This window comes from Xyrauchen texanus, chromosome 34 (genome assembly GCF_025860055.1).
Source record: "Xyrauchen texanus isolate HMW12.3.18 chromosome 34, RBS_HiC_50CHRs, whole genome shotgun sequence".
Taxonomy (NCBI): domain Eukaryota; kingdom Metazoa; phylum Chordata; class Actinopteri; order Cypriniformes; family Catostomidae; genus Xyrauchen; species Xyrauchen texanus.
This window is the reverse complement of record NC_068309.1, coordinates 15,616,611-15,644,379: the sequence shown is the minus strand read 5'-3', so window position 1 is coordinate 15,644,379 and position 27,769 is coordinate 15,616,611. Positions and strand designations below refer to the sequence as shown.

At 38.5% G+C, this 27,769-nt stretch overlaps 3 protein-coding genes across 3 annotated transcripts; 2 read left to right on the top strand and 1 right to left on the bottom strand.

Moving 5' to 3' along the window:
• The first annotated feature begins 528 nt into the window (after nucleotides 1-528).
• Nucleotides 529-2,575, top strand: mrps18c (mitochondrial ribosomal protein S18C). The gene is made up of 6 exons (XM_052104353.1): nucleotides 529-656; nucleotides 935-996; nucleotides 1,077-1,160; nucleotides 1,268-1,325; nucleotides 2,057-2,116; nucleotides 2,322-2,575. The coding sequence occupies exons 1-6, from the start codon at nucleotides 584-586 to the stop codon at nucleotides 2,396-2,398; spliced, it is 414 nt and encodes a 137-aa protein (XP_051960313.1). The 5' UTR covers nucleotides 529-583; the 3' UTR covers nucleotides 2,399-2,575.
• A 118-nt stretch (nucleotides 2,576-2,693) lies between these two features.
• On the bottom strand, nucleotides 2,694-8,230 carry LOC127627801 (BRCA1-A complex subunit Abraxas 1-like). The gene is made up of 9 exons (XM_052104351.1): nucleotides 8,023-8,230; nucleotides 7,791-7,881; nucleotides 7,624-7,660; nucleotides 6,477-6,543; nucleotides 6,153-6,349; nucleotides 5,576-5,695; nucleotides 5,408-5,492; nucleotides 5,217-5,331; nucleotides 2,694-3,243 (listed from the first exon to the last, which is right to left on the bottom strand). The coding sequence occupies exons 1-9, from the start codon at nucleotides 8,107-8,109 to the stop codon at nucleotides 2,867-2,869; spliced, it is 1,176 nt and encodes a 391-aa protein (XP_051960311.1). The 5' UTR covers nucleotides 8,110-8,230; the 3' UTR covers nucleotides 2,694-2,866.
• A 578-nt stretch (nucleotides 8,231-8,808) lies between these two features.
• Nucleotides 8,809-25,522, top strand: LOC127627967 (glycerol-3-phosphate acyltransferase 3). Its single transcript, XM_052104595.1, has 13 exons — nucleotides 8,809-8,949; nucleotides 9,541-9,738; nucleotides 10,909-10,975; nucleotides 11,837-12,131; nucleotides 12,654-12,728; nucleotides 12,994-13,083; nucleotides 20,326-20,419; nucleotides 20,492-20,607; nucleotides 20,739-20,794; nucleotides 20,971-21,056; nucleotides 21,150-21,278; nucleotides 22,436-22,515; nucleotides 22,712-25,522. Exons 2-13 carry the CDS (start codon nucleotides 9,595-9,597, stop codon nucleotides 22,827-22,829), a joined length of 1,350 nt encoding a protein of 449 aa, XP_051960555.1. The 5' UTR covers nucleotides 8,809-8,949; nucleotides 9,541-9,594; the 3' UTR covers nucleotides 22,830-25,522.
• Nucleotides 25,523-27,769: the final 2,247 nt, after the last annotated feature.

The following is a 27,769-nucleotide window of genomic DNA, read 5'->3' as shown; positions in this document are numbered from 1 at the left end:
TTGATTACAATTCCTAGAGCTTGAGCAGCACACTTTCAAGGGGACTTCAAGATGACTTAGAATGAATTTAAAATAAGAAATACTATAATAATAGAACTTAATTAAAATGCTAAAAATGCCTGAAACTTATAATGTTTCAGACTCTTTCTGAAAACTTCTGGAATCAAAATTATTAATCAGGCACATCTACTTTCAGGCGAGGGGTCGTTGCTGGAGTCAAAAAGGTTGAGCAATCACTGGTGTAATGGAGCTTGATATAATGATAACCAAGGAGACTGCATCTTCTGTGTTACGTTTATGCTGCCTTTATGGGTTTTTGGAGCTTTTACATTTTTCAACATTCAGATGCATTCTGAGGATCTACAGAGCTGAAATATTCTTCTAAAAGAAACTTCGTTTGTGTTCTTATTTGTGGGTGAACTACCCCTTTAATGCACGGCATTCACGATTTAAATTTTCCACGCATTCGTTCACTCCGTGCCTTTAGGTGGCAGCAACAAGCTTTTGGTTTATACATCTCAGGCTTGACAGAAGAAGAAGAAAGGAGAAACTGTCATGCTGCCCTCCAGGAACAGATAGAGGAATGTTTGCCCTTTCTAATTGTCGCCTGTTTCTACGGGCTCTTCCCAGGCAGTCAGTCACACCTAAGGCTACAGGTATTTTTCCAACTGTATTTTCCTAAATCCTGTTGAATGCTATACGTTTCCTCGTAAATTTTCGTTTCCACGGTGACGAGCACTCAGCTTGCCTGCCAACCTCGAGTTATATATCATGATCGTGGAGCAGTTAACTTAACCAAGATGTTAATGTAGGATATAAGATGCTATACGGTTCTGTCTCGTCGAATTTGAAGCGTGCAGATGCTCAGACAGTATGTTAGTGATGATGTGGTCCACTTGAAGGAACCGTTGTCATTACATTATCTCTCCCACAGCAACACAATGCATCAGAGGTCTAACAACATCTTCGCAAGACACTCCGAAAAAGGATGATATGGTAAATGTTTAAAATTTGTGACTGCCCCAAAACTCAAATGAAATAATACAATTATAATATCTGTAACATGTCTTGATCAGCCCATCAAAATGGAAAACCCATACAAGCAACCTCAGAAAACTTGCATTCTATGCAATATATCCGTAGACTGCAAAAATGTTCAGGTTGGTAAAATTAAAAGGAATATTAATATTAGTTATCAATATTTGGTGTCGAGTCAAAATGGTCAAAAGAAACTTTTGGTCAAAAATCTTTTTTTATCTCTCTCAAGCTGTTGTCTCAGTTCATTTCACCACACACAGGCAGAGTATATGGAAGGCACCTAACAGGTGAGAGAACTTTGAGTTCACATATTTATTTCTTTAAAGGGATAGTTCACCCAAAAATGAAAATGATCTCATTTACTCACCCTCATTCCATTCTAGATGTGTACGACTTTTTCTTCTGCAGAATACTAAGATTTTTGGAGGATTATCTCCGCTCTGTTGGTCAATACAATGCAGCTGAATGATGGCCAGAACTTTGAAGCTCTAAAAATGCATAAAGGCAGCATAACAGTAATCCAATCCAGACTCCAGTCATTAAATCAATGTCTTCAGAAGCGATATGAAAGGTGCAGGTGAGAAACAGATCAATATTGATGTTCTTTTGTACTCCACTTTCTGCTTTTGTTTTTTTCTCACATTCTTCATGCAAATTGCCACCTACTGTGCAGAGAGGATTATTTGTAGTAAAAAAGGACTTAAATATTGATCTGTTTTTCACCCACACCTTTCATATAGCTTCTAAAATCATGGATTAACCACTTGAGTTGTATGATTACATTTATGCTGCCTTTGTGTTTTCTGGAGCTTCAAAGTTTCATCACAATTCACTTGCATTTTATAGACCTACAGAGTGGAGATATTCTTCTAAAGATCTTTGTCACCCTCATACATCTGGGATGGTATGAGGGTGAGTAAATGATGAGGGAATTTTAATTTTTGGGTTAACTATACCTTTTAATATTTAAAATAAAATTGATTCAGGCATACATTTAAAACAAACTTTTGGTTCACAGGCTTGTGTGGTCGAAAACAAAAGGAGGTATCAAAGGCAATAAAGAAAGCTCGCTCAATGGGTAAGAATTTAAAATCGCAAATTGTGTATGTTATTTAATATGCTGCTATAAAAATTGAACTTTTTTTTTCCTTGTATATTTCAGTCTATTGCTTGTAGAACTATTATTTTGAATTAAACAGGCCTGTGCCTTTAGTAAAATATATATGGATGTAAAATGTACACCCATGATACTTGATTAATCAATATCTCTGTTCTATCCACAGGTTACATGTCAGTCACACTCAAGGATCCACAGTTTATGAAAGACCCTGACATTTGTGGCACGAGACAGTTTGAGTAGATTGTTATTCTGGATTAAAATGTTTGAAGCAAATATGTGAAGCCTATGACTTTATCATCACTAATCTGACTAACCGCAGGCCTGGATTGGTAAAAGGGTCACATTTAAAGGTGTCTGTAACTGTTGTTTGTAAAAACACAAAATTCTAATAAAAATAAACTGAAATGTCAACCACAATTGCAGTTGATTTTAATAAACCAAAATATAATGTATTATGTTATACTACTATTACTGTAATAAGATCATAAATAAAATCCCTTAAGTAAATAACACAACACCACTATCTACATGATTTTATATAACTTTTAATATTGTGGGATATTTACAAAAACAATATTTTTAACAAAATAGCACAACCCATGCTCAGTGGGCATGTTAAGATAAAGGCAACCTCCCAGGTATAAAATATGAAATGCTATCCAGTCATTGGTAGATTGCACTGCCAATAAAATAGGCCAACCTTGCTCTTTAAAAGACTGGAGAATTACTTCTGCTCTGTCCATTCACATCAATCTCTGTGTCTGACCCACTCTCTGAGGCAGACACACCGGTATTATTCGTTTTCCTCTTTCTTTTAAGTCTTTGAGAAAAACCAGTGACAAGGCATTTCTTCCGGAGTCTGGGGGCTCGATCGAGTTTCCTCCAATGTTGATTCTCAAGAATCAAAGGCAGTTTGGTGGGAATATCAATACCGTGATCAGTATTACAGCACAGTTCTAAAACAGGGAAGCCCTGAACAGTGAGGGTTTGTGTCCGTAATGAGGGTGCATCAGGGAAGAGTGTTTCAAGAGCTGAACACAGAAGAATGTTCTCCTTGGGTTCATCTGGATCGGCACATTTCTGGGCTGAAACAAGAGTTATTCACAAAGTTACAACTGCTAGATTACAACAAACCTCTATAAGTATTGGTATAAAGACAGTGGTGTTAGCATCCTTCTCTGCTGATCTGATCACAGGTGGTCAGATGAGACAGATTTCAGTTTACACCTGGTAGTAAGTTCCAAAAATTGTTACTAAATAAATATTTCCAAATTTAAATCTCACAGCCAATTATTAGTGATTGCACTACAATGTTGTTGACACATGCATGTTTTTACTACTTTCGAATGTAGTTTGATCAGATTACAAAAACGTTTTTGACCCCGCTGACAGATCACTTGAAAACGCATGTTACTACCATGTGTAAACCAGGGAACGAAAACCGAAAATGAAATACATTTTTAGCAAAACATAACTGAAAACCAGAACAAAGTGAATTGTTCCAGAGTAAAAACGTTATTTTTAAATGCTGGACATTTTCTATTGTATTGAGGTCAGGGCTTTGTGATGGCCACTCCAATACCTTGACTTTGTTGTCTTTAAGCCATCTTGCCACAACTTTGGAGGTATGCTTGGGGTCATTGTCCATTTGGAAGACCCATTTGTGACCAAGCTTTAACTTCCTGGCTGGTGTCTTGAGATGTTGCTTCAATATATCCACATAATTTTCCTTCCTCATGATGCCACCTATTTTATGAAGTGCACCTCCTGCAGCGAAGCACCCCCACAAAATGGTGCTGCTACCCCTATGCTTCACAGTTGAGATGGAGTTCTTCGGCTTGCAAGCCTTTATCCTCTAAACATGACGATGGTCATTATGATCAAACAGTTCAATTTTAGTTTCATCAGACCAGAGGACATTTCTCCATCGTTAGATCTTTGTCCCCATGTGCACTTACAAACTGTAGTCTGGCTTTTTTATTGCAGTTTTGGAGCAGTGGCTCCTTCCTTGCTGAGCAGCCTTTCAGGTTATGCCGATATAGAACTCGTTTTACTGTGGATATAGATACTTTGCTTTACTCCTTTGCTGTTGTTCAGAGATTGATTTGTACTTTTCGCACCAAACTACATTCAGGAGACAGAATGCGTCTCCTTCCAGTGCGATATGATGGCTACATGGTCCCATGGTGTTTATACTTGCATACTATTAAGGCATTTGGAAATTGCTCCCAAGGATGAACTGGACTTGTGGAGGTCCACAATTTTTTTTCTGAGGTCTTGGCTGATTTCTTTAGATTTTTTGATGTGTTTGAAGGTAACCCTTCAAACACATCCACAGGTACACATCCAATTGACTCCAATTAGCCTATCAGAAGCTAATTGCCTAAAAATGTACATGATTTTCTGGAATTTTCCAATCTGTTTAAAGGCACAGTTAACTTAGTGTATATAAATTTTGACCCACTGGAATTGTGATATGGTCAATTAAAAGTGAAACAATCTGTCAGTAAACGATTACTGGAAAAATTACTCATGTCATGCACAAAATAGATGTCCTAAACGACTTGCCAAAACTATAGTTTGCTAATATGAAATCTGTGGAGTGGTTAAAAAATTAGTTTAAATGACTTCAACCTAAGTGTATTTAAACTTCTGACTTCAACTGTAACTGTTAATTAACTGTATGCTTGTTACAATTTCTATTGTGACAAACCGCTAATGTGTTGTTTATTTTGAGGCAAGTGGCTTATTTTGAGCTTGTTTTTCTGGACCAGACTGCCTGCTTCTCTTGTGAGATCAGGCAATGCAACTGACATTTCACTCACCCCTTAGCGTAGAGTACTGTCATTTTAAAAAGAATGTTATTAATCATTCTTTTATTTTTTCTAACCAGTTACCAATTGGAAAGCAGGCTGCAGAACATTTGAACTGGAATGAAAAAATACTGTTTTTGCTCTGAATGAATCAATATGAAAAACATTTTGTTTGTAGTCCCTGGTGTAAACAGGGTCAAAGTGAATGGCAGACCCCTAATAGCACTAGAGATAATAGATCTTACCTTCACTTTTCTCTGAGTGTCTCTTCTGTTTCTTAATAGCATCTTTGAGTTGAACAATGTCGTCTTGAAGCTTCTCCACTGCTCTTTCACTCCTTTCCACTTCCTCAGACATTTTCTGTACAGTAGAAGGATACGGAACTTGCTTATAAACGTTGCTCATTTGGCAACTAACACAACTTTTAGGTACTAACCTGCATTTCTGCCAATAGGGCATCATTCATGTCGTTGACATTTCTGACCTCTTTTAAGTCATCCCCTGAGCAGAAGAATTTGGTCCTGACAGAGAAGAAAAATGTAACGATTTAGCAGCCCTAAAAGAAAGAATAATCTTTGCGATTATGGCTTTTTTTTTTTTTTACCTGTGTTGATTAACTGCTTGACTCTGTTCTAAAGATGGACACATGGCTGGCAGTCTCCAGTAATCTTGCTGCTCAAGATTGCCCAGATTGCTCACAAAGATGGGGATGCTGATATACTGCCTACATGGAGAAATCAAATAATAATAATACTGTTTTTTTTAATCTTTTCTCCCAATTTGGAATGCCCAATTCCCACTACTTAGTAATTCCTAGTGGTGGGGTTACTCACCTCAATCCAGGTGGCCAAGGACAAGTCTCAGTTGCCTCCGCTTCTGAGACAGTCAATCCTCGCATACGTGGCTCGTTGTGCATGACACTGTGGAGACTCATGCTACTCTCCGCAATCCACACACAAATTACCACGTACCCCATTGAGACCGAGAACCACTAATCGTGACCACGAGGAGGTTACCCCATGTGACTCTACCCTCCCTAGCAACCAGGCCAATTTGGTTGTTTAGGAGACCTGGCTACAGTCACTCAGCACATGCTGGATTCGAACTCATGACTCTAGGGGTGGTAGTCAGCGTCAAAAGTCTTTTTATGTTTGTGCAAATTTAAAATCAATGGATCTCACCTGCTGTGCCACATGAAAGCAGAAAACTCAAGGCGATGGGTGGAGACTGATGTTGTTGCCTGAGAAGGGGTGAGCAACAAGAAGACAAGTTCCTGATTGGACAGAGTTTTTCTCATATTCTGATGAATCACTCGTTCCATGAAGGTCATTTGCTGACTGGTGTTTCTGCGTTGTCTGTACCAACCAATCACATTCTCCTTGGAGAGGGTAAAAAAAACTAGGGTAAAACAGTAAGACAACAATTCTTTGATGCATTGTAGGTTTTATTCTAAATTTTATTGGAAATAGGCCAAATGCATATGTAAATTAAAATGAAGTGAATACCTTTTCATAATCAGACAGAATTTGTCTTATTTTCTGCTCACTCACATCGCCGACTTTACTGTAGAAGCTTCAGGAGAGTTGTGGTAGAAAAAAAATATAATTTAGGGGGAAAAAAAAGATAAAACCTTAAAGGAACTTTCAGTTTTCAATACAGGTTAAGCTCAATCTACAGCATTGGTGGAATGAAGATTAACCAAAACAAAATGACAAATTCTACACATCCCTCCTTTAAATAAAATAAAATAAATACAAAAATAAAAATAAATAAAATGGTGGTTACAGTGAGACAAAATGGAAGTGAATTGGAGCAATTTTTGGAGGGCTTAAAAGGCAGAAATCTGAAGCTATTTATATTTATTTATTTTTTTCCCCAATTTGGAATGCCCAATTCCCATTGCGCTCAAAGTCCTCATGGTGGTGTAGTGACTCGCTTCAATCCAGGTGGCGGATCTCAGTTGCCTCCACGTCTGAGACATCAATCTACGCATCTTATCACGTTGCTTGTTGAGCGCATTACCGAGGAGACATTGTGCATGTGGAGGCTTCACGCTATTCTCTGCGGCATCCACGCACAACTCATCACGTGCCCCACATTATAGCGACCACAAGGAGGTTAACCCATGTGACTCTACCCTCCCTAGCAACCGGGACAATATGGTTGCTTAGGAGACCTGGCTGGAGTCACTCAGCACACACTGGATTCTAACTTGTGACTCTAGGGGTTGTAGTCAGCTAGGGGTTGTAGTCAGCGTCAATACTCGCTGAGCTACTCAGGCCCCCCAAGCTAATAATTTTATTTAAAAAAAAAAAAGGGTTGTTGACATTACATTGTAATGGCAACATAGTTGTAAAATTGGTTATAGCTTTACACAGAAAAGGTAGCAATTTTATTACATTGAGATCAAGTTAACATGCAAATTGTTTACGTCTTGTGGCTAAACCTTTGAAACACTGAGTGTTTACGGATTGGCCCCATTCAGTTCCATTGTAAGTGCCTCACTGTAACCCAGATTTCTGCTTTTTGGGGATGAGTCTAAATTTATTTTTGTTGTAATCAAATGTTGTAAATTTATCTTAAAATGTATTAAACCCATATTATTCCATTAATTTGAAAAAAATTTAGAAAAATTCTACACATTTTGCCTACCTATGGAGTTTACGACAAGAAATGTGTTTTTGAATATCTGAAAAAGAGAAAACATAATGACATTGCTGTTTTGTTGGAAGTTGTCACCACTCATTATGACAACAGTTCCTCATTTGTATGTTTGCATTGTGACTATTACATGACAAAGGTAAACACGGACAGCTTACTTATAGTGTGCTCAAACTGTATTTGATCGATCTGTGAGTCAGTGATCCTACAGTTCTCCTCTCCCACACTCTCTCCAAGAATGAGACCTTCCTGTAAAAGCAGCATAAACAGAAGTTAGAGGACTGAGGGAATGCATAGAAAACATATTTTTTGAATTAATTTGACATTTGATGGAAAACCACGACGTGTCACCAGGTTCTTAATGTCACACTGGGATCTTTTGACACTTACCACATCCGCATCACTGTTCAAATGGTGAAACATCAACGAACTCAAAACGAAACCCGACATACGGACAGTGGTGTTGTATTCCTCCATGCTTTCGGACTGAACTGTGTATTACCTATCGATAATTCATAGTTCTAAGTTAAAGCTAGGAGTAAATGAGTTTTATGCACAAACTTTCTGCGCTTGAACGTTTCATTGACTTATTCTCTATTCTCCGGACAGCAGATATCAACTAAACAGTTTTCTATGGTGCCACCACGTGGTGCGGAATAACAAGTACAGTTAAATATAAATATAATATGAAATAATTGTACTAATGCTTTAATAATATTACAATAATATATTAATGTATTTATTAATATAATATTATATAATTATGATATTAATGATCTAAATGTATATCAAAATACATTTTCATATATATATATATATATATATATATATATATATATATATATATATATATATATATATATATATATATATGAAATGTAATATAATATGAAAATAAGTATTTAAAAAAATACATGTTTTTTTGTTAGATTTTGTCTATCTTTTATTTTGTATACAAATGAACAGTGTAATTGGTTTTGTATGCTAAATAGATTGACTTCTGGTCCTATTAACTTTATAAAACCTTTTTAAATGTAAATTTTAGATATTAAAATCGTACACATTATGTAATGTGATTATGTCAGTAGATATTTTATTATTATTGTTACCAAATATCACGAATATGCAATGCGAAAATAAAACGTGACACCACGTTGTTCACCACAAGGAGGAGCTATTACAGCATTTATAAACATTGGTGGACGAACTTTGTAACTAGTCACAAGAAGTTTTTCGGACATAGATTTTGTATTTGGGACACTTGTAAAATTCTGACGCGAGGAATGACGAGATGAATTGTATCCCGGTATTGTGAAGGTGAGAGTATTGATACTTAATCCTTGTTTGGTTGGTGCTGTTTTAGTACTCATGTGATACTGTTGTTACATTGTTATGGCACAGCGGTTTCTTATAACGGAAAAGCAACAGAAGGACAACGTCTTAAAAGTTTTCGCTTAGGATTTTAAAGGTACCATTATAGTTTAGTTTAGTATAGAAAAGTTGTCCAAGTCATATAAGAAAATATATGGTTTAGTATATGGATAATAGTTTTGATAATTTTCTTTCTTGAGTGTCGGTGTTTGGGAGGGAGAGGGGGGTATTATCCCAATGCGTTAAACGGACCTTTACATAAACTGTACAAATAGTTTACGCTAAAATACCATAGCTCCTGTTAGTACAATAAAAGTGTGTTAATTTGGTAGCTACCAGCCGCCCGCCACTGTCATTAAACACATAAACGCATACATGTAAACATAAAAAACAAACATACAAAAGGATAAAAAGCTTTTACACTATTTGAAACAGGCCTAGTGCATGAAAAGACAATTGACACTTCTAACACATTGATTACGAAATTGTGTTTTTACATGTGCACCACCTCTGTTTTGGCTTTACCCACTGGAGCAGATGGCGCGAGTACAGAGCCCAGTCCCATAGACTGATAGGAAGGAATGCAGAGAGATGGAAGGTGCTTGGGATATTGCATCTGTAATCTTCCAGGTGTGGCTGTCAATTGTGGTGTGCCTCATCATGTTACCTGCCATGTTTGGCGTGTCCCTGGGGTTCACTGATATCTACATCAAGGTGCTGGTTAAGACACTTGAGGTAAATGAGCCTGATCTCATTTTTAAAGAGATAGTTTATAAGAACACTGCATACTTTACATTATTTTTTGATATTATGTTAATTAATTGCAGATGCAAACTTGGAAAACTATCCTTTATCTAGACATGGCAGAAGTTGACGATGGCAAGACAAACTTGCAAAAGAGGGTCAAAAGACACAAAACTAAAATATAATTTTATTGTTTATTAGGAGTTTCGTTTGTACTATATAATGCATTACATTTCTCAGGGCTGTTTAATGTTATGGCTATCTGGTGGTATTTCCATGTTTTATAATATACAGTTCTGCTTATCTAAAACTAAAATAATTTGTAGTCACAGTTAGTTTTGAAGTCATGAATACATACTTAAATAAAGTATGTTGTAAAGTATAAATAAAAATTCTCTCACCCTCATGCCATCCCAGATGTGTATGACTTCCATTCTTCTGCAGAAAACGAAAGAAGATTTTTTGAAGAATATCTCAGCTCTGTAGGTCCATACAATGAAAGTTAATGGTGACCAAAGCTTTGATGCTCCAAAAAGCACATAAAGGCAGCATAAAAGTAATCCAAATGACTCCAGTGTTTAATTCCATGTTCTGAAGCAATGCAATCAGTTTTTGTTTGTGTGTGTGGTAAGAACAGACCAAAATAAAACACTTTTTTCACAATAAATCTTGACATCAGCAGTCTCCTTGGTGATCTTGATTTCAAGCTTGATTACACTTCCTAGCGCCATCTAGTGCTACTGTATGTGCATGCATCAAGTGCTAGGAAGTGTAATAGAGCTTGAAATCATGATTGTGCCTAGAGACTGCAATGGCAAGATGTACAGTGAAAAGGAGTTATATATTGGCCTGTTCTCACCTAAATACATTTAGATAGCTTCTGAAAACATTGATTAAACCACTGGAGTTTATTGCATTACTTTTATGCTGCCTTTATGTGCTTTTTGGAGCATCAAAGCTTTGGTCACCATTAACTTTATTTGTATGGACCTACAGAGCTGAGATATGAGTAATGATGAGAGAATTTTAAATTTTGGGAATTTTTCTTTAATGTTGTATTTTTTGTTTTGTTTTTGTTAACAATGAAACATTTGAGCATGTCCTGTATGTTAGAAGCAATGTGCCAAATGTTACCTAAAAATAAACATGTTCTTTGGGCAGTGGGCAACTCTTAGGATCCAGAGAGGGCAAAAGGAACAGGCCAAACCCTCATCACAATCAAACAATGGTGAGTGTCATTTAGAGTTATAGCAACACAAAAATACTTTTATAGGTACAATTCAACCAAAAAACATATATTTTGTCGTAATTGACTTAACTCATATAATTTCAAATCAATATGACCTTCTTTCTTCCGTGGAACACAAAAGGAGATAGTATGCGGAACGTTAGCCTCCCTCATTTTCATTACATCTTTTTTCATTGCAAAGTCATATGGTGTTGGAACGACAAAAGAGTGAGTAAATAATGACATTATATTCATTTTTGGGTGATAATTAAAGTTGTTTAGCATCTTGTTATAGTTGACAAGCTATTTATATATAAATAAAACTGTGTTTTAAATTATTTTATTAGTGGCCTCATGTCTGTTTTCTGTCAGTTGAATGAACTAAAAGCGGTATTGCAACAAGTGACAGATTTCATAATTTCAGTTGATTCTATTTATGAACTTTACCCAGCTTGAGGACATCTCACTGATGGTGTGGTCAGATCTATGTGGATCCTGAGTGCTTTAGAGTGTTCCAGAAAACAGAGTAATTAAAGAATATAGAGATGTTTGTGTCACAGAAGTGGTCTGTCTAATAATAAAAAGTTATCTGTTCAAGCTTTTGTTTAAATTTGTTTAATTATATTTATATTATACTACATTTTAAGTTATGCTTATTTTTGGAGGCTATAACTATTGCTCATGTTTCCTGACTCAAGAGGAAGGAAATCTTACAATGGGATTATGAAACATACAAAACCAAATACTCCACAAGCACAGCACAGTTTGCATGAGTGTGTGTTTCTTCTCCATCATGTCATATGACATTCTTTAAAGAATAGAATTCACTTCAAACACTTTAAATTTATAATGCCTTCTCAGGGATTATAGAGAAGGACGATGGCTCAATGGAGGAGGAGATCGGAGAGCTGCGACGGTCCCACCCCAAATCTCTGGCAGGGGGAGACTTTACGCTATGTGATGTCTTTTATTTTTGTAAGAAAGGCATTGAGAACATTGTTGAGGATCAGGTGACTCAGCGCTTCTCGTCAGAGGAACTGGCTTCCTGGAACCTCCTCACGCGAACCAACATTAACTTTCGTTACATCAGTGTGCGGGTCACTATCATATGGGGCCTGGGAGTTTTTATACGTTACTGTATCCTGATGCCTCTCAGGTGAGATTAGCATGATCTCTTTTCCATTGTTGCAATAGTTAATGCATTGAGAACCTCAAGTAGATAATATATGGGAGAATCTCACTAAGCCTTTCCAGAACATGTCCGGGTCATATTTCACCCCAAAATCAAATGAAAGTAATAGAAAAATATCTTTTGTTTTTTAAAAATTAAGTCTATTTTTAGGATCATTAAGATTTTTTGTAGTGTTGTGATATTATTTTCATGATAATTACACAACGCAATTTTCAATGCCATATGGTAAAAACTGTGATTTTGTTTATTATTAAAATTGAAAAGTATGTATGCTGATTAAGCAATGAGAGAAAAAAATAGTAAAAGGTAAAATGCCCTGACACTTTAAGGGGAAATATTTTGGCTAATTTGTTTGTTAATTTTCTTTATGCTAAATTGATTTTTTTACAGTATTTTCTGTTGTGATTTTGGGGTCAAATGCAGACATGTTTTTCTGAGATTTACCCATATGACTATTTGATCCATCATTGTATTGCTCTGCCATAGGATCACTTTGGCTGCTATTGGATTGAGCTGGCTGGTGATTGGGACTACTATTGTTGGATTTCTACCCAACAGCAAGTAATTAATGTTGTATACCATAATTAATTAAATATATTCAATTTTCTTGTACTCCACTTATGGGCCTGCAAATAAATTACATATTATTGTAATTTATTGTTGTTTAAACTAACAATTATTGCTAATTTAAACAACAATTGTTTTTGATCAAATATACTTGTGACACATGGATTGAATGCTGATATTTATATAGAAATTCTCACTTTGCTTTGAAGTTTGAATTTGAAGAACCATTTTCTAACTCCTAGATCTGTGTCTCTTTTAGTGCGAAGAATTGGCTCAGTGATCTGGTTCACATTACATGCTACAGAATATGTGCCAGAGGCCTGTCAGCCACTATCTGCTATCATAATAAGTGAGTCACTGCTTCTTTTTTCAATTCCAGTTTCCCCCTTTGGATTTTTGTCTCATTGACTTAAGTTTCCCTCTCCTTCTCACTAAATACGTTTACATGCAGTGCACGTTCTTACACAGATTAGCCTATGCTTAAAGGGATAGTTCACCCAAAAATGAAAATTCTCTCATACTTTACTTATTGGTATGACTTTCTTCCTTCTGCTAAACACAATTGAAGATTTCTAAAAGAATATTTCAGTTCTGTAGGTCCTCACAATGCATGTGAATGGGTACCAAAATTTTTAAGCTCCAAAGACTCCAGTGGTTTAATCCATGTCTTCAGAAGTGATGCGATAAGTGTGGATGAGAAACAGATCAATATTTAAGTCCTTTTATACTATCAATCTCCACTTTCACTTTCTTCTTCTTTTGTTTTTGGTGATTCACATTCTTTGAGCATATCACCACCTACTGGGTAGGGAGGAGAATTTATAGTAAAATATCTATCATATAACTTCTGAAAGTTATATGATAGGTGCGTGCATTCATCAGAGAGGCAAAGCGCGCACAAGCCCAGAGAATCCACAGTCACTTCCAGGACAGTGACGACACACGGCGCATGTGGCAGGGCATCCAGGCCATCTGCAACTACAGGACAACATCAGTTGCCTGTAACAAAGATGCCTCCCTTCCAGATGCTCTGAACGACTTCTACGCTAGGTTTGAAGCACAGAACGACATGGTGATGAGGAAGACCAACCCTCCTCCCAACAACCAACAACCAGGTGCTCTGTCTTACCACTTAAATATCAATATTTAAGTCCTTTTATACTATCAATCTCCACTTTCACTTTCACATTCTTCTTCTTTTGTTTTTGGTGATTCACATTCTTTGAGCATATCACCACCTACTGGGTATGGAGGATATTTTATAGTAAAATATCTATCATATAACTTCTGAAAGTTATATGATAGGTGCGTGCGCTCATCAGAGAGGCAAAGCGCGCACAAGCCCAGAGAATCCACAGTCACTTCCAGGACAGTGACGACACAAACCTTCTACACTAGGTTTGAAGCACAGAACGACATGGTGGCGAGGAAGACCAACCCTCCTCCCAACAACCAGGTGCTCTGTCTTACCACGGCTGATGTGAGGAAAACTCTACGTAGAGTCAACCCACAGAAGGCTGCTGGACCAGACAACATTCCTGGCAGAGTGCTCAGAGGATGTGCAGACCAGCTGGTAGATGTTCTTACTGACATCTTCAACATCTCTCTGAGCAGCGCCGTCGTTCCAACGTGCTTCAAGGCCAACACCATCGTCCCCATGCCAAAGTAGACTTCAATGTCTATACTCAATGACTACCGTCCCGTCACACTCACACCCATCATCATGAAGTGCTTCGAGAGGCTCATCGTGAGGCACATTAAGACCCAGCTGCCCCCCTCACTAGACCCACTGCAGTTCGTGTATCGTCCAAACCGTTCAACAGATGACGCATCGAACCTTACCTGGTGCCTCAACACCAGCTCTATTACCAAGAAAGCCCAGCAGCATCTCTACTTTGTTAGAAGGCTGAGGAAAGCACATATCCCACCCCCCATCCTCACTACATTTTATAGAGGGACTATAGAGAGCATCCTGAGCAGCTGCATCACTGCCTGGTTTGGGACTTGCACGGTTTCGGACCGCAAAGCCCTGCAGAGGATAGTGAGTACAGCTGAGAAGTTCATCGGGGTCTCTCTTCCCACCATCAAAGACATTTACAAAAAAACACTGCATCCGCAAAGTGCCTATTGTCCTGTTCATTTTTAGTAATTTATTGTACTGTTCCATACTTTTTGCACACATTTGCATGTGCTGTGTGTGCGTGTGTTGCACTGGGTGCGTGTGAAGCATCTAGTGCAGTAGTGTAGCAGTATTGCTTGCTGCATTGTGCTATATGCTTGCTACTCTCTGCTTACAGCTATTGCTGCTGGCTAGCCTCCTTGATAGAAGGTGAAAAGAGGAGCAGAGTGTGTAAGACTCTTCCTGCTAGTACAGAGCCTCTCCACCACCAAGACTCCTGCAGTGCCTCCCCGGGCTCACACACGGTAACTGGGTATCTCACGGTCTCAGGCTAAACTACAGGGGATCTCGGAGCAGCAGTGGGCCCCAGAGACGAGGCGTGCAGGCCCACCACTCAGTGGACATGCCCTGGCATCCATCAACCACAGCCCCAGCTATGTGCAAATAGCCCCACTGTCTTGTGGTATGTCTATTGAGACTAAGGCTCAGGGAGCCCACCCTGACAGAAAAGCAATGCGCTGGCGGTGCACAATAGCTGGGCCTTAACAAACAAAGGACCTGGCAGCCTCCTGCAGCCAAGATGAGGGACCAGTTGTCCCGGGACCCTCCCTTGCCACTGGATTTACCCCATCATGGTGAAGATAGTGCTACTGGGGATGGCGCACCCCCTGTGGCACTTTAAAACCTTCCTTGAGCAGGTCTCCTCTTTTGACCACGGTGAATATTATCTGGACCTTGCATAGGTTGAAGTCTGATGGCGATGGGATGTCTGGCAACGGGAGCAGGTACAAATGGACTTGGAGCTTCTAGTCAGAACACTGCACGATAGCGGCACAGGGTATTTGGTCGCTAGCAGCTGGGACTGAGTGGCAGCTGTTTTCGGCAGACCCCTGTGCAACTGAGCAGCCCTATTTAGGGACCACACTGCTCACCCCAATTGGGGAAGGGCCTAGAAAAGGTTGCCTAAAAATTGCCCACTCAATTGCACCTGGATAGGTTACCGCGCTGTGGTCGAAATAAGAAACAATATAACCTAAAACTGGCAACATGGAATGTAAGGACTCTGTACATATAAGGATGTATGGCATCTCTGACAGGCCTTACCAGTGAACAGCTCTGATTGCTGCTGAGCTAAGGAGTTACAACATTGACATAGCTGTCCTGAGTGAGACCAGGCTCCTGGAGGAAGGCTCTCTAACAGAGGAAGGGATGGGTTACACCTTCTTCTGGAAAGGTTTCCCCACAGGTGGACAACATCTCCACGGAGTAGGACTGGCGATCAAGAACACCCTTCTATAAAGTCTCACAGAAACACCTGTTGGTATTCATGAAAGGCTGATGATCCTCCGTATCCCCCTGGCAAAGAAGCGTTACGCCACACTTCTTAGTGCCTATGCACCAACTTTGCCATCTGAGAACGAGGCCAAGGAACACTTTTATCAGACACTGGATGAAGCTCTTTGCCGGATCCCTAAGAGTGACAAGATCCTCTTGCTTGGGGACTTTAACGCTAGGGTGGGACAGAACAACAGGATATGGGGTGGGGTACTAGGTAGGCATGGTATCAGTAGGGTGAATGCAAATGGCATGAAGCTGCTTACTCATGGTTCTAAGCATAACCTTACCATAACAACACCATCTTCCAGCAGAAGGCCAAGTATAAGACTTTGTGGCTGCACCCTCGCTCTAAACAGTGGCACATGATTGACTTCATCATTGTGAGGCATAGTGACATCAAGGATGTTCACATCACCCGTGCCATGAGGGGTGCAGAGTGCTGGACTGACCATTGTATGATTGTGGCCAAGCTCCATATGAAAGTGCGTCCACCTCTGCAGAAGCAAAAGCCTAATAAAAATAAGCTAAATTGCAACCGCATTTTGAAGCAAAGAAGCCAGAAGTGAGTTCTGACGCCTCTTAGCTGAAAAACTAAGTGAGCTGGAACCTTGTCTGAACCCAGAAAACACCATGGAAAAACAGTGGTCCTATATCAGCTCGGCACTCTACGATGCAGCAGCCCAATCCATCGGCCATAAGAGCAGGAACCACCTAGACTGGTTTGATGATAACTCAGACACCATCCATAACTTGCTTAAGGACATGCATAAAGCACATCGGCAACTTTAGATTACCCTACATCCACCAACATCAGGCAGCATTGGCAGTAAGCTCGGAGATTAGTGCAAAAAAAAAACACGGACCATCCAGAATAAGTGGTGGACTGAAAAGGCACATGAAATCCAGGCCTTTGCTGATAAAAATGACATGCATCATTTTTATAATGCTTTCAAAACCATATATGGCCCAAGAAATCGCTGCATCATGCCCTGAAGACAGCTGATGGTCTAAAGCTCATGAAGGATCAGGATAGTATCCTATTGAGGTGAGCTGAACACTTTGACACCCTGCTTAATTAGGTCTCTAATGCAGACTCCACTATCCTTGACGAACTGCCTATAAATCCTCCCATTCATGACCTCAGTCTAACACCAACCTTCCAGGAGGTTCTATCAGCTGTCCGTTCCCTTAAGAACAACAAGTCCCCTGGAAAAGATAATATCCCTGCTGAGCTACTAAAGGAAGGAGGGTACATGTGTATGCGCACCCTCTACCAGTACATTATGAAGGCCTGGACTGATGAGATCATCTCACAACAATGGAGAGATGCAAATATCGTTGTCATTTATAAGAACAAGGGTGACAAGGCCATTTGCGGCAATAGTAGGGGTATATCCCTTCTTTCTGTTGCTGGTAAGGTTCTGGCTAGGGTGTTGCATCAGAGACTCATCAGTAACATCACCGAGTCAATGCTGCCTGAATCGCTGTGTGGATTTCGGAGGAACAGTATGGTCGACATGATCTTCACAGTCCGGCAGCTTCAGGAAAAGTGCCGGGAGCAACATCAGGACCTGTTTATGGCCTTTGCCGACCTCTCCAAAGCTTTTGACACTGTGCAAAGATAGCTCTTATGGGATGTCCTCCTCAGGTTTGGTTGTCCCAATAAATTTGTTAACATCCTCCGCCCGTTCCACGATGGAATTACTGCTCATTGTGAGCATCAGTGGACAAAAGTCGGAGCCCATCTTTGTACGCACAGGGGTGAGGCAGGGGTGTGTGCTAGCACCAGTGCTCTTTAACATTTTCCTCATGTGTGTTACCAAGGTTCTCCATAATGAGATTGAGAGCAGCAGTGGTGTGGCAGTGGATTTTAGACTAGATGGCAATCTCTTTAACATTAGGAGGCTCAACGCAACCACTAAACTCTGTTGAGAGCGAGTCCTGGAGCTGCAGTATTCAGACGACTGTGCTTTTGTGGCCCATACTCCGGAGGATCTCCAGTCCATCCTTGCTGTGGCGGTGAGAGCGTACAGCAGGATGGGGCTGACTGTCAACACCAACAAGACAGAAGTGGTTTGCCAATGGAGTGCCAGTGTCCCATCCACTCTACCCCCTTCACTGTTGGTGGTGAACAACTGTCAGTAGTGTCATCTTTCAAATATCTGGGTAGTATTATCGCAGAGGATAGCGGGATAGACAGCGATATCCAGAGCCGGATTAAACAGGCCTCATCTGCTTTTGGGAGACTTCGGCACAGAGTATTTGAGAACAAGAACCTTCATCCCTCTACAAAGGTCATTGTATACCAAGCGGTCTGTGTCACCACCTTCCTCTATAGCTGTGAAGCTTGGGTAACCTGCAGCCATCACATTAAGTCCTTAGAGCACTTCCATATCAGATGCCTTCAGCACATTCTAGGAATTACATGGCGTGAGCGTATGCCTCACACTGAAATACTTGTAAAGACCAACTGCAGAAGTATTGAGGCCATGATCACCCAGCGTCAGCTGCAGTGGCTGGGCCACGTGATAAGGATGCCCCCATGCCGACTACCCCGCAGAGTGGTATATGGCCAGTTACATCATGGTCGATGCACAGCTGGAGGGCCGAAGAAGTGCTATAAGGATCAAATGATGATTGCTCTGGGAAAGTGTAAGATCAGAACCGAGGACCTGGAGTATGTTGCTGTTGATCGTAACATCTGGTGAAGGCTTTGTAGGGATGGGGCACATATGCTGGAGATGGAGAGGACAACCAAAAGACAACAGGAGAGACCCAGGAGACACACAGCCATGGCTGCCATCAATACCACCACTACTAACACTGTGGGTCCAGGATAGGACTGCCATCAAAGATCTCACCGTTAAACGAGTGGACGTCATCATCGGATTTTGATGGACAACCGAAGAAGAAGCATGTGCACTTTATATAGGTATGTTATTTAGTCTCTGTAGTCTTCTGTGGTTCTGTGTTTGTCATATGTTGTTTTATGTAGCACCATGGTCCTGGAGGAACGTTGTCTCGTTTCACTGTGTACTGTACTAACTGTATTTGATTGAACGACAATAAAAACCACTTGACTTGACTATGTGCTATTTGGACCCTAAAAATGTTGGTACCCATTCACTTGAATTGTGAGGACCTATCCAATATATTTAAGTGTTGTGCATGTCTCTTCACGGTAAGACATCAAGCTAAAATACTCAATTATTGTCCGCAGATTTTACAGATTAAGCTTACGTTTGGGGGCAAATTAGTAGAAAAAATCTATAGCAAAGTATGTACACCCACACAAAAGTTTATTTTTCTAACATAGTTTTGAAGTTGAAGTTAAATGTTTTTTCTTTTCTGCCAAGCAATGCTATAATTTAATTAATGCAGAAAATAAATCACACATAAAACATATAAAAACACATTAAAAGCACACAAAATTTTCTTAAAAGTACAATTTAAAATGAAAACACCACATCTTCTAAATAAAAGCTCTTTTGTTATTAAAAAGTTTAATACCAAAAGGAATGGTAGAGTTACCAAAATGGTTTGTACTTGTTTTGATAAAGGCAAGTTTTTTTTTGATGGCGAAGAAGCCGATCAGTTTTTTCACCTCTGATTGGTGGAAGAAGATTATGAAGGGGATGATCTCTGAGAACTTTTGACTTCTTTATTTTTATACTGAGCTAATGCTATTTTCAATCCTCTCCTTTTTTTTATTTAGACACTATTTAGTTTGTTTATTAAGCTATTTCTCTCATGGTAACTGTTATTGCTACTGCAATGTAGGTGATTTCAGGTTTTACTATCCTACTATAAACTCTCTCCTAAACTCACAACCTCACCCTACCCTTAAAAGAAAACAATTAGCATTTTTAGATTTTTAAGAGTATTTGATTTATTTTTGATGCAATTTAGATTTTTATTTAGACATTATTTAGTTTTTTCTCATGGTCACTGTTGGCTGATCTCCGCAATAAGGTTATTTAATGTTTTACTATCCTTGTGGGGACATTTGGTCCCAACATTGTAGGCAAAAGCTGACCACACATTCTTGCTATTCTATGCCTTTTTCTTTTCAACACTCACTAATATAGTCAAATGACTAATGTTTATTTTGTTTTTCATTGGGATGCATAACAGGGAGAATCGCCCCAAAAAAGGAGGTATTTGTGTTGCCAACCACACCTCCCCAATTGACATTGTCATTCTGGCAAACGATGGATGTTATGCTATGGTAAGTCATATTGACTATGTAAGATGTTTGGGTCTATATCAGGTGTCATTAAGTCAGTCCCATTTTTCTCAGGTAGGTCAAGTTCATGGAGGGTTGATGGGGGTCATCCAGAGGTCAATGGTGCGATCCTGTCCCCATGTGTGGTTTGAGAGATCAGAGGGGAAAGATCGCCAGGCGGTTGCTAAAAGGTGTAAAAGAGTTTAAATAGCTTGTGTGAATATACTGTATGTTTATGTGTTTATTAGCCCAATGGAGTACAATACGTGCTTGTTAAGTTGTTTGATTTTATTGGAAAGCCTCACTATTGCTGTTTCTGCAGGTTAAAAGACCACATATCCGATGAAAGCAAGTTGCCGATCTTGATCTTTCCAGAGGGTAAAAATTATGTGATTGTGTTCTAAGTGTGTAGTAATGCACTAGTCACTGCCTATTGGGATAGATTGCTTTTAACCATGTGTAAACTTAAACAATGTAAAGGTAAAAGTATTTATCTGTGCCTATTGTCAAACCTATTCCCAAAGTCACTACGGTCTGTGTTTGTGTTAATTTAGGTACTTGCATTAATAATACCTCAGTCATGATGTTCAAGAAGGGAAGCTTTGAAATTGGTGGAACGATATACCCAGTAGCAATCAAGGTAACGAGTATAAATAATTCAGTCTTTCCTACAACATCATTAAGGTTATCCTCTGAAAAAGTGACACACTTCATTTACCCCTCTCTCTCTTAGTATGACCCTCAGTTTGGAGATGCTTTCTGGAACAGTGCCAAGTACAACATGGTGAGCTACCTCCTCAGAATGATGACCAGCTGGGCCATTGTGTGCAATGTGTGGTACCTCCCACCTATGAAGCAACAGGTTAGAGTAAAGTTATTTACAGTATTCAAAACACTGCAAAACAAATTGTAGTTTACCTAAAAAAATAATAATAATAAATAAATTCTCTCATCATTTACTCACCCTCATGCCACCCCATATGTGCGTGACTTCTATCTTCGGCTGAACAAACACAAACAAAGATTTTTAGAAGAATATCTCAAATCTGTTGGTCCTTACAATGCAAGTAAATGGTGACCAGACCTTTTGAAGGTCCAAAAAGCACATAAAGACATGAAAAAGAACTTAAATATTTATCTGTTTCTCATGCAAGTGAATTGTGATGAAACTTGAAGCTCCAGAAAGCACATAAAGTCTGCATAAAATTATTCCATACGACTCTAGTAGTTAAATCCATGTCTTCAGAAGCAATATGAAAGGTGCAGGTGAGAAACAGATAAATATTTAAGTCCTTTTGTACTGTCAATCTCCACTTTCTGCTTTTTATTTCTCACATTCTTCATGCATATTGCTACCTACTGTGCAGGGAGGATAATTTGTTGTAAAAAAAGTACTTAAATATTGATCTGTTTTTAACCCACTATTTTACTATTGATCTCCACTTTCATATTCTTTCAATTTCTAAGAGTGAAAGAGAAATGGAGATTTATTGTAAAAAAGGATTTAAATATTGATCTGGTTCTCACCCAAAGCCATTGAATTGCTTCAGAAGACATATATTTAACCACTGGAGTTGTATGGATTACTTTTATGCTCTCTTTATGTGATTTTTGGAGCTTCAGATATCTGGCCACCTTTCAATTGCATCGTATGGACCTACATACAATGTAGTTAAGAGGTGCTTGAATACTACATATCACACAGCACATCTCAAAACTCGCATTGATGCATTTTACGTCCTCAAGTTTTTTTCAAGATTAGGAATGCATTCTTAGTATTGAGACATGACCATTGTTACTAATTTGTCAGTGAATTGTTCTTTTGAGTCAGTTTTTTTCCTGTATCCAGTAATCACAAACACCTGGAAATGTCAGTGAAATTCATTGGTCAAAAAGGGTGGCATCGATTTTATGTTAAGCAAATTTATCATGTTAATTCTTAGTAAAAACAGTCTCTGGACAGACTTATTTAAACACACCTATCCATTACTTAACCTGACTCTCAATGTGCTTTTGTAGGATGGGGAGGATGCTGCTCATTTTGCTAACAGAGTGAAATCAGCCATAGCACATCAGGGAGGACTGGTGGATTTGTCCTGGTAAGAATAAAAACATGCCACCAAACAAATTGATGAATGAATAATACACAGAATGTATAAAAACAGTGTACATTTACTAGTGGTCGACCAATGGGTTTTTCAATGGCCAACATCTAGAGAGCAAACTGCAATCTCAAAATTGCCAATATATTGGTTCATCACAATTTTTTTGCAATGGATTATTGTTGTATTGCAGGGATGGAGGACTTAAGCGAGCAAAGGTGAAGGACTCTTTTAAAGAGGAGCAACAGAAGATGTACAGCAGTATGATTGTTGGCTTGGACTGTCACAAAACTTTTGTGGGTCCTGCATAGATTTCAGCTCAAAATATTTATGAACTTGATTTGAAAGTGAAAAACACTTGTAGGTCAGCCATCGGTAACAATCACTCAGCTTGCAACAACACAGTTATGATGCTGTGTGATTTTCTACCTTTTAATATAGGGGGCTCTTTTTTTTTTTAACTGGAACATTAACTTCTTTCTTTCTTTTTTACATCCCAAACTGTATTTGTCTATTTGGGTGTTAGGTTTATCTTTTGAATGCGTCCTTAAATCTATAATAATACTGTGAAGACAATTCAAGATTGTGGTGATTTATAGTCTTATTACTCTTTTGTCAAGTTATTTGTTCTCAAACATTGCTAGGTGCTAATATGTTTTGTTCTCCCCACAGTACACTATTTAGATTTGCATGTTACTATTTTCACTTTTATGCATGGTCATATCCTATTCTGTTTTCTGTTACATGATTTATGAAAGATCACTGCTTAAGATCAAGCTCTTAAAGAATGTCAGTTGCACACTGTTAAAGGGATCGTTCACCCAAAAATGAAGCTTTTGCCATCATTCACTTTCCCTTAAGTTGTTTCAAACCTTCATGACTTTCTTTCTTTGACGTCCATATAATGAAAGTGAAAGGTGAATGAGACATTACATCACAATTTGTGTTCCATGGAAGAAAGAAAAACGGTTTAGAACAACATAAGAATGAGTACATTATGATAGAATTTAAATTGGGGTTGAACTATTCCTATAAGTACTTTTCTCAGGTCCAGCTGACTGTTGTTGTGTGGACACTAGAGGTCACTCTTACCAAACTAAAGAAAGTCTTAGCCATGCCTGACAGCTCGCTATCACAATTTGCCTTTTCTAAATAAAACAATTAAATTAAATATGAATTCTTATCTTTGGTTTTACATCAGAACATAAATAATTCTAGATAACATCATATTTAGAAGAAAAACACCTGAGAAAGCCATGTAAGTCAAGAATCATTCCTAATCTAAAGTATGAGCCAAGTCTGTGTACTATGGAACGACCACATAAAATGTACATATATCTATCAAGTCTTTACAAAAATAATTACATTAAGCTTGTGAGCACTTTTCAGCCCTCTATAAAAAGGGCAAATCTGTCTCCCTTCTGTCAATTAGTGATGGGTGATGCATAAAGCACCATTAAGTTCTTGATTGCACGAGCACTAGCTCATTTTACTTAGAGCTTCATTGGAACGTCTATAATTATAAACTCATTAGGCACTAACATTTTGCTACAGAAACTCTCAAAGTTTCCAAGCATTGAAAGAGGAGAGGGTGCAGCCATGCTAAATTCAAACAGCAGAATGTGAGCAATATGTGCTTACTTTGATGGCAGTTTAATAAAGAAACATAGAGTGTGAAATAGAACATAGTTATTCTACAGCACATAGGGATCTCTCTCTCTCTCTCTCTCTCTCTCTCTCTCTCTCTCTCTCTCTCTCTCTCTCTTTCTCTGCAGCACATCTCCAGACAATCCTCCAGCCCCATGAAAGGCAACACTGGGCTTTAATAACAGTCCTGCAACTTAAATTGCTTGAACAGAAATGTTTGTTCTCCCCTAACAGGATTGTAAATTATTAATCGGATCTGAAGCCGATTTTATAACCTGATTGTTGAGGTGGGATTCTCTACAAGCAGTGCTCTGGCACACCATTTACTGTGATGTATGTGTCTGCACATCTTTATATCCAATTTAATGTGATTCGGATAGATTTCAAAGCAACATCATAAAAAGCATGGAAGTGACCCCAGCAGAGGCTTGAACGCAGCCTCCGTATGATGGCCGGCCATGTCTCTGTATTTTGATTAGATTTCCCCGATTTCTGTTATTACCCAGATGTGATCTATACAAATGTAATGCCAGTACACTCAGTAAATATGAATAAATCGCTAAATTAGATCATTTTGCCAGAGAATGGAGTTCAAGCGGGACATCATTTTAAATCACAGTTTGCCTGGAACTGAGTGGTTTACCTCATCAGAAGGGTAAATGACCCTGCCTTTGTAGAGGACCTACCATTAGTTAGAGCAAAATGTTTTTTTAAATACATTGTTCTACAATCTTTTCTGGGACTCAAGTGGACCTCCTACACTAATGCATGAGATCTTGAGGTACAATACATCTCTGAGGGGAAAATCAATAGAGGAACACTGGGAAAGAGTCTCTACAGACTCTCTTTTCTCTAAAAGCTCGGCACCTCAGGAGGAGGTTTAGTGCTCAAATAAGCCCAAACGCAACCCTATTAAATTTAGTCAGGTTTTATGATAATGACTTGATAAATAAAACGTTACTCATGGTTGGCAAGAGTTGGAATAGCATTGGCCAATCTATTATGGTTGCTTGCTTTGTTTAGATTTTAATTGAATCATTTACTATATTTAGGCAATCAAATTACCTTAATTCTGGGTTTAAACCTCAGGTGTGCATTTGTTTACATTAGTGTCAATAAATGTCCTTTGAATATGTTTAAGTATTAAATATTTCTCATTTTGTTCAATTAAGTTTATATTTCTTTTTTGTTGATGTGAATGGAGCAATGCACTCCACAACTGATGTTTCTTTGCTTGTGTCCAAGACAGACCTGACTGAAAAAATAAATAAAAAACATTCCAAAGTATGTCCATGCACGGTCCAAATGAAAGGTTTGACTGAGTGTCTGCAGAAAGGAAAAACTAAATAAATAATAATACAACGCAAGAAGTGTGCTCCGCTTTTGTTGTGGTGCTTAGACATGTCCTCTTCTGAACTATAGCTGGAACCAAAGGATGTGCATGATGCTTTCACATGGTACACTCTGAATCCAAATTCAAAACCCATCTCACCCTTTAATCAAACAAACAGACGAGTTTGAATTTAAAGTATAATAAGCAACATTTTATATGGAATTATTGCACTTTAGTTAAAAGGAGGTAGTATTTATTGTTCTATTACAGGTGGAATGTACAGTTGATCAGTCCAACAGACTTTAAAATACTTGTAGTGTTTCCTCCATCTGTACTGTATATTGGCAAGGTGCAGGAAGAGAAATCATAGGGGCCACCTCATTTGCAATTCTATCTGATTAACATACCTTAATGAAACTGGCTACAATTGGACCACATTGATTTTTTTTTCTTCTTTTTGATTGAGCTAAAATGGAGTCAGAACTTTTGAGCCGAGGGCTGATTGATCTGTGGTGAGATTCAAGACTAATTAGTTATGTTAAATAATTATGTTCTTATAATCAGCGGATGTTTTGATACTGCATCCCCCACAAGTTCTTTAACAAAGAGTCAAGGGCAATGTTTCAAACTAACAAAACAGATATAAGCAAAAACATGAATTTTAGATATTAAATATATTACAGTATTGTGGCTGGGTAAGTGTGAAATATTGTTTGAATTAGTTTGAATATTATTTGCCATTAAGTACAAGATTATTTTAATAGCTTTCAAAAAATGGGACAGTTTGAAAGTGTTTGGAATAGTTAAGCTTAATAACAAGAACATTAAGTATTGCTTTCTGTGCCTATGCATGTTTCTCTTTTTATGGACAGTGTGGCAGAATTTTACCTTGAATCTGAGTGCTGAAGCTGTGTGCTGTTCTAGGCGTTTTACGCTTTGCTGTGATTACTTTTGTTTTTTGGGTCAGCTCTCATCTATCCCTGCAACTTTTTCAATTTATCAAGACTTGTTATATGAAGACAAAAGCTACGGTCAGATGCCAGTGCAGGCAGATTATACCAAGAGCCGTTGAAGAAACAGTAACACAGCAACAGATTTGGAGTGCCGCACATTTTCATGCTTTGTGAGCAGCGGTTATTATCACACCTCAAGCAGATTGCTTTAAACACACTGTGCAAGTTCATCAAATGAATAATGAAATAATGGTTGTGGTCCATTAATAGAAAATGATCCTGTCTCATGATTAATTGCATTAAACTTATGAAAGTGTGTTTTTTTTTTTTGTACAAATCAAAGGCAGGAAATGATGGATGATGAAGAGGCATGATGAATGAAGAAAGGCTGTGAACTAAATTGAAAGTGTACTCATCCGTTCTCTCTTCAAAACTAATGATGAATTGACCATGTCACATTGAACAATACACTTTGAGCTTTAAACATAATCTCCATCTGAATGCAGGCACGGGACACGGCAGGTACTTCTGCTCTATCCAGATTTCTAAACAAAGTTGTAGTGGAAAGCATGCAAAGTGTGTGATTGATGTATTTTTTCTTGGTCTAATTTGTAGTCCTATTTAAAGGAATATTCCGCATTCAATTCAAGTTAAGCTAAATCGACAACATTTGTGGCATAATGTTGATTACCACAAAAAATTTTATGTGGTTCTTTGTTCAAAAGGGGTTTCAAGTGGGGGGATCACCAAACTAGATTGCGCAGCCTTAAACCAAGGGCACCCCCGGGAAGTCAAGGGCCCCCTGGTAGTCAAGGGCCCCTGGGCAATGGCCCCATTGGCCCGGTCGGTAATCCTTCCCTGGTCATGGCAATGAAGTTGCAAAATTGGAATAAATTAGAAAGTGGAAAAGGTTAGTAAGCGATTTTATCACACTAAAATCATGTTAAGACGGGTGTTGTTGGCTATACTTTTGAAACAGTGAGTATTTGAATGTTTGCGCATCGGCCCCATACACTTCCGTTGCAAGTGCCTCACTGGAACCCAAATTCTTTTTAGATCTTCATAAAATATTTTTGTAATCAACATTATGCCACAAACACTGTCAAAGGAGCTTAACTTGTATTGAACCTTAACCCTGACTTAACCTCAACACTAAAATTGAGTTTTGTTTATATGAATTATATATTAATAAATTACATTAACAGAATATCAACTAATTATATTTCTGTATAATATAAAATATCAACAAATGCCCCTAAACCACCTTTTTAGTTAACCACCATGCTTCTTTAGAGTAAATTGATGTCATAATTCTCTT

Coding starts and splice junctions, on each gene's coding strand:
- mrps18c (XM_052104353.1), top strand. CDS start 584: ATGTTTGCCCTTTCTAATTGTCGCCTGTTTCTACGGGCTCTTCCCAGG. Junction 657..934: donor AGTCACACCTAAGGCTACAG/GTATTTTTCCAA, acceptor TCTCTCCCACAG/CAACACAATGCATCAGAGGT. Junction 1,326..2,056: donor ATATGGAAGGCACCTAACAG/GTGAGAGAACTT, acceptor TTTGGTTCACAG/GCTTGTGTGGTCGAAAACAA.
- LOC127627801 (XM_052104351.1), bottom strand. CDS start 8,109: ATGGAGGAATACAACACCACTGTCCGTATGTCGGGTTTCGTTTTGAGT. Junction 6,544..7,623: donor TCTTGTCGTAAACTCCATAG/GTAGGCAAAATG, acceptor ACTCTCCTGAAG/CTTCTACAGTAAAGTCGGCG. Junction 5,332..5,407: donor CCCTATTGGCAGAAATGCAG/GTTAGTACCTAA, acceptor TCTACTGTACAG/AAAATGTCTGAGGAAGTGGA.
- LOC127627967 (XM_052104595.1), top strand. CDS start 9,595: ATGGAAGGTGCTTGGGATATTGCATCTGTAATCTTCCAGGTGTGGCTG. Junction 13,084..20,325: donor ACTATCTGCTATCATAATAA/GTGAGTCACTGC, acceptor GATGCATAACAG/GGAGAATCGCCCCAAAAAAG. Junction 20,795..20,970: donor GATCTTGATCTTTCCAGAGG/GTAAAAATTATG, acceptor GTGTTAATTTAG/GTACTTGCATTAATAATACC.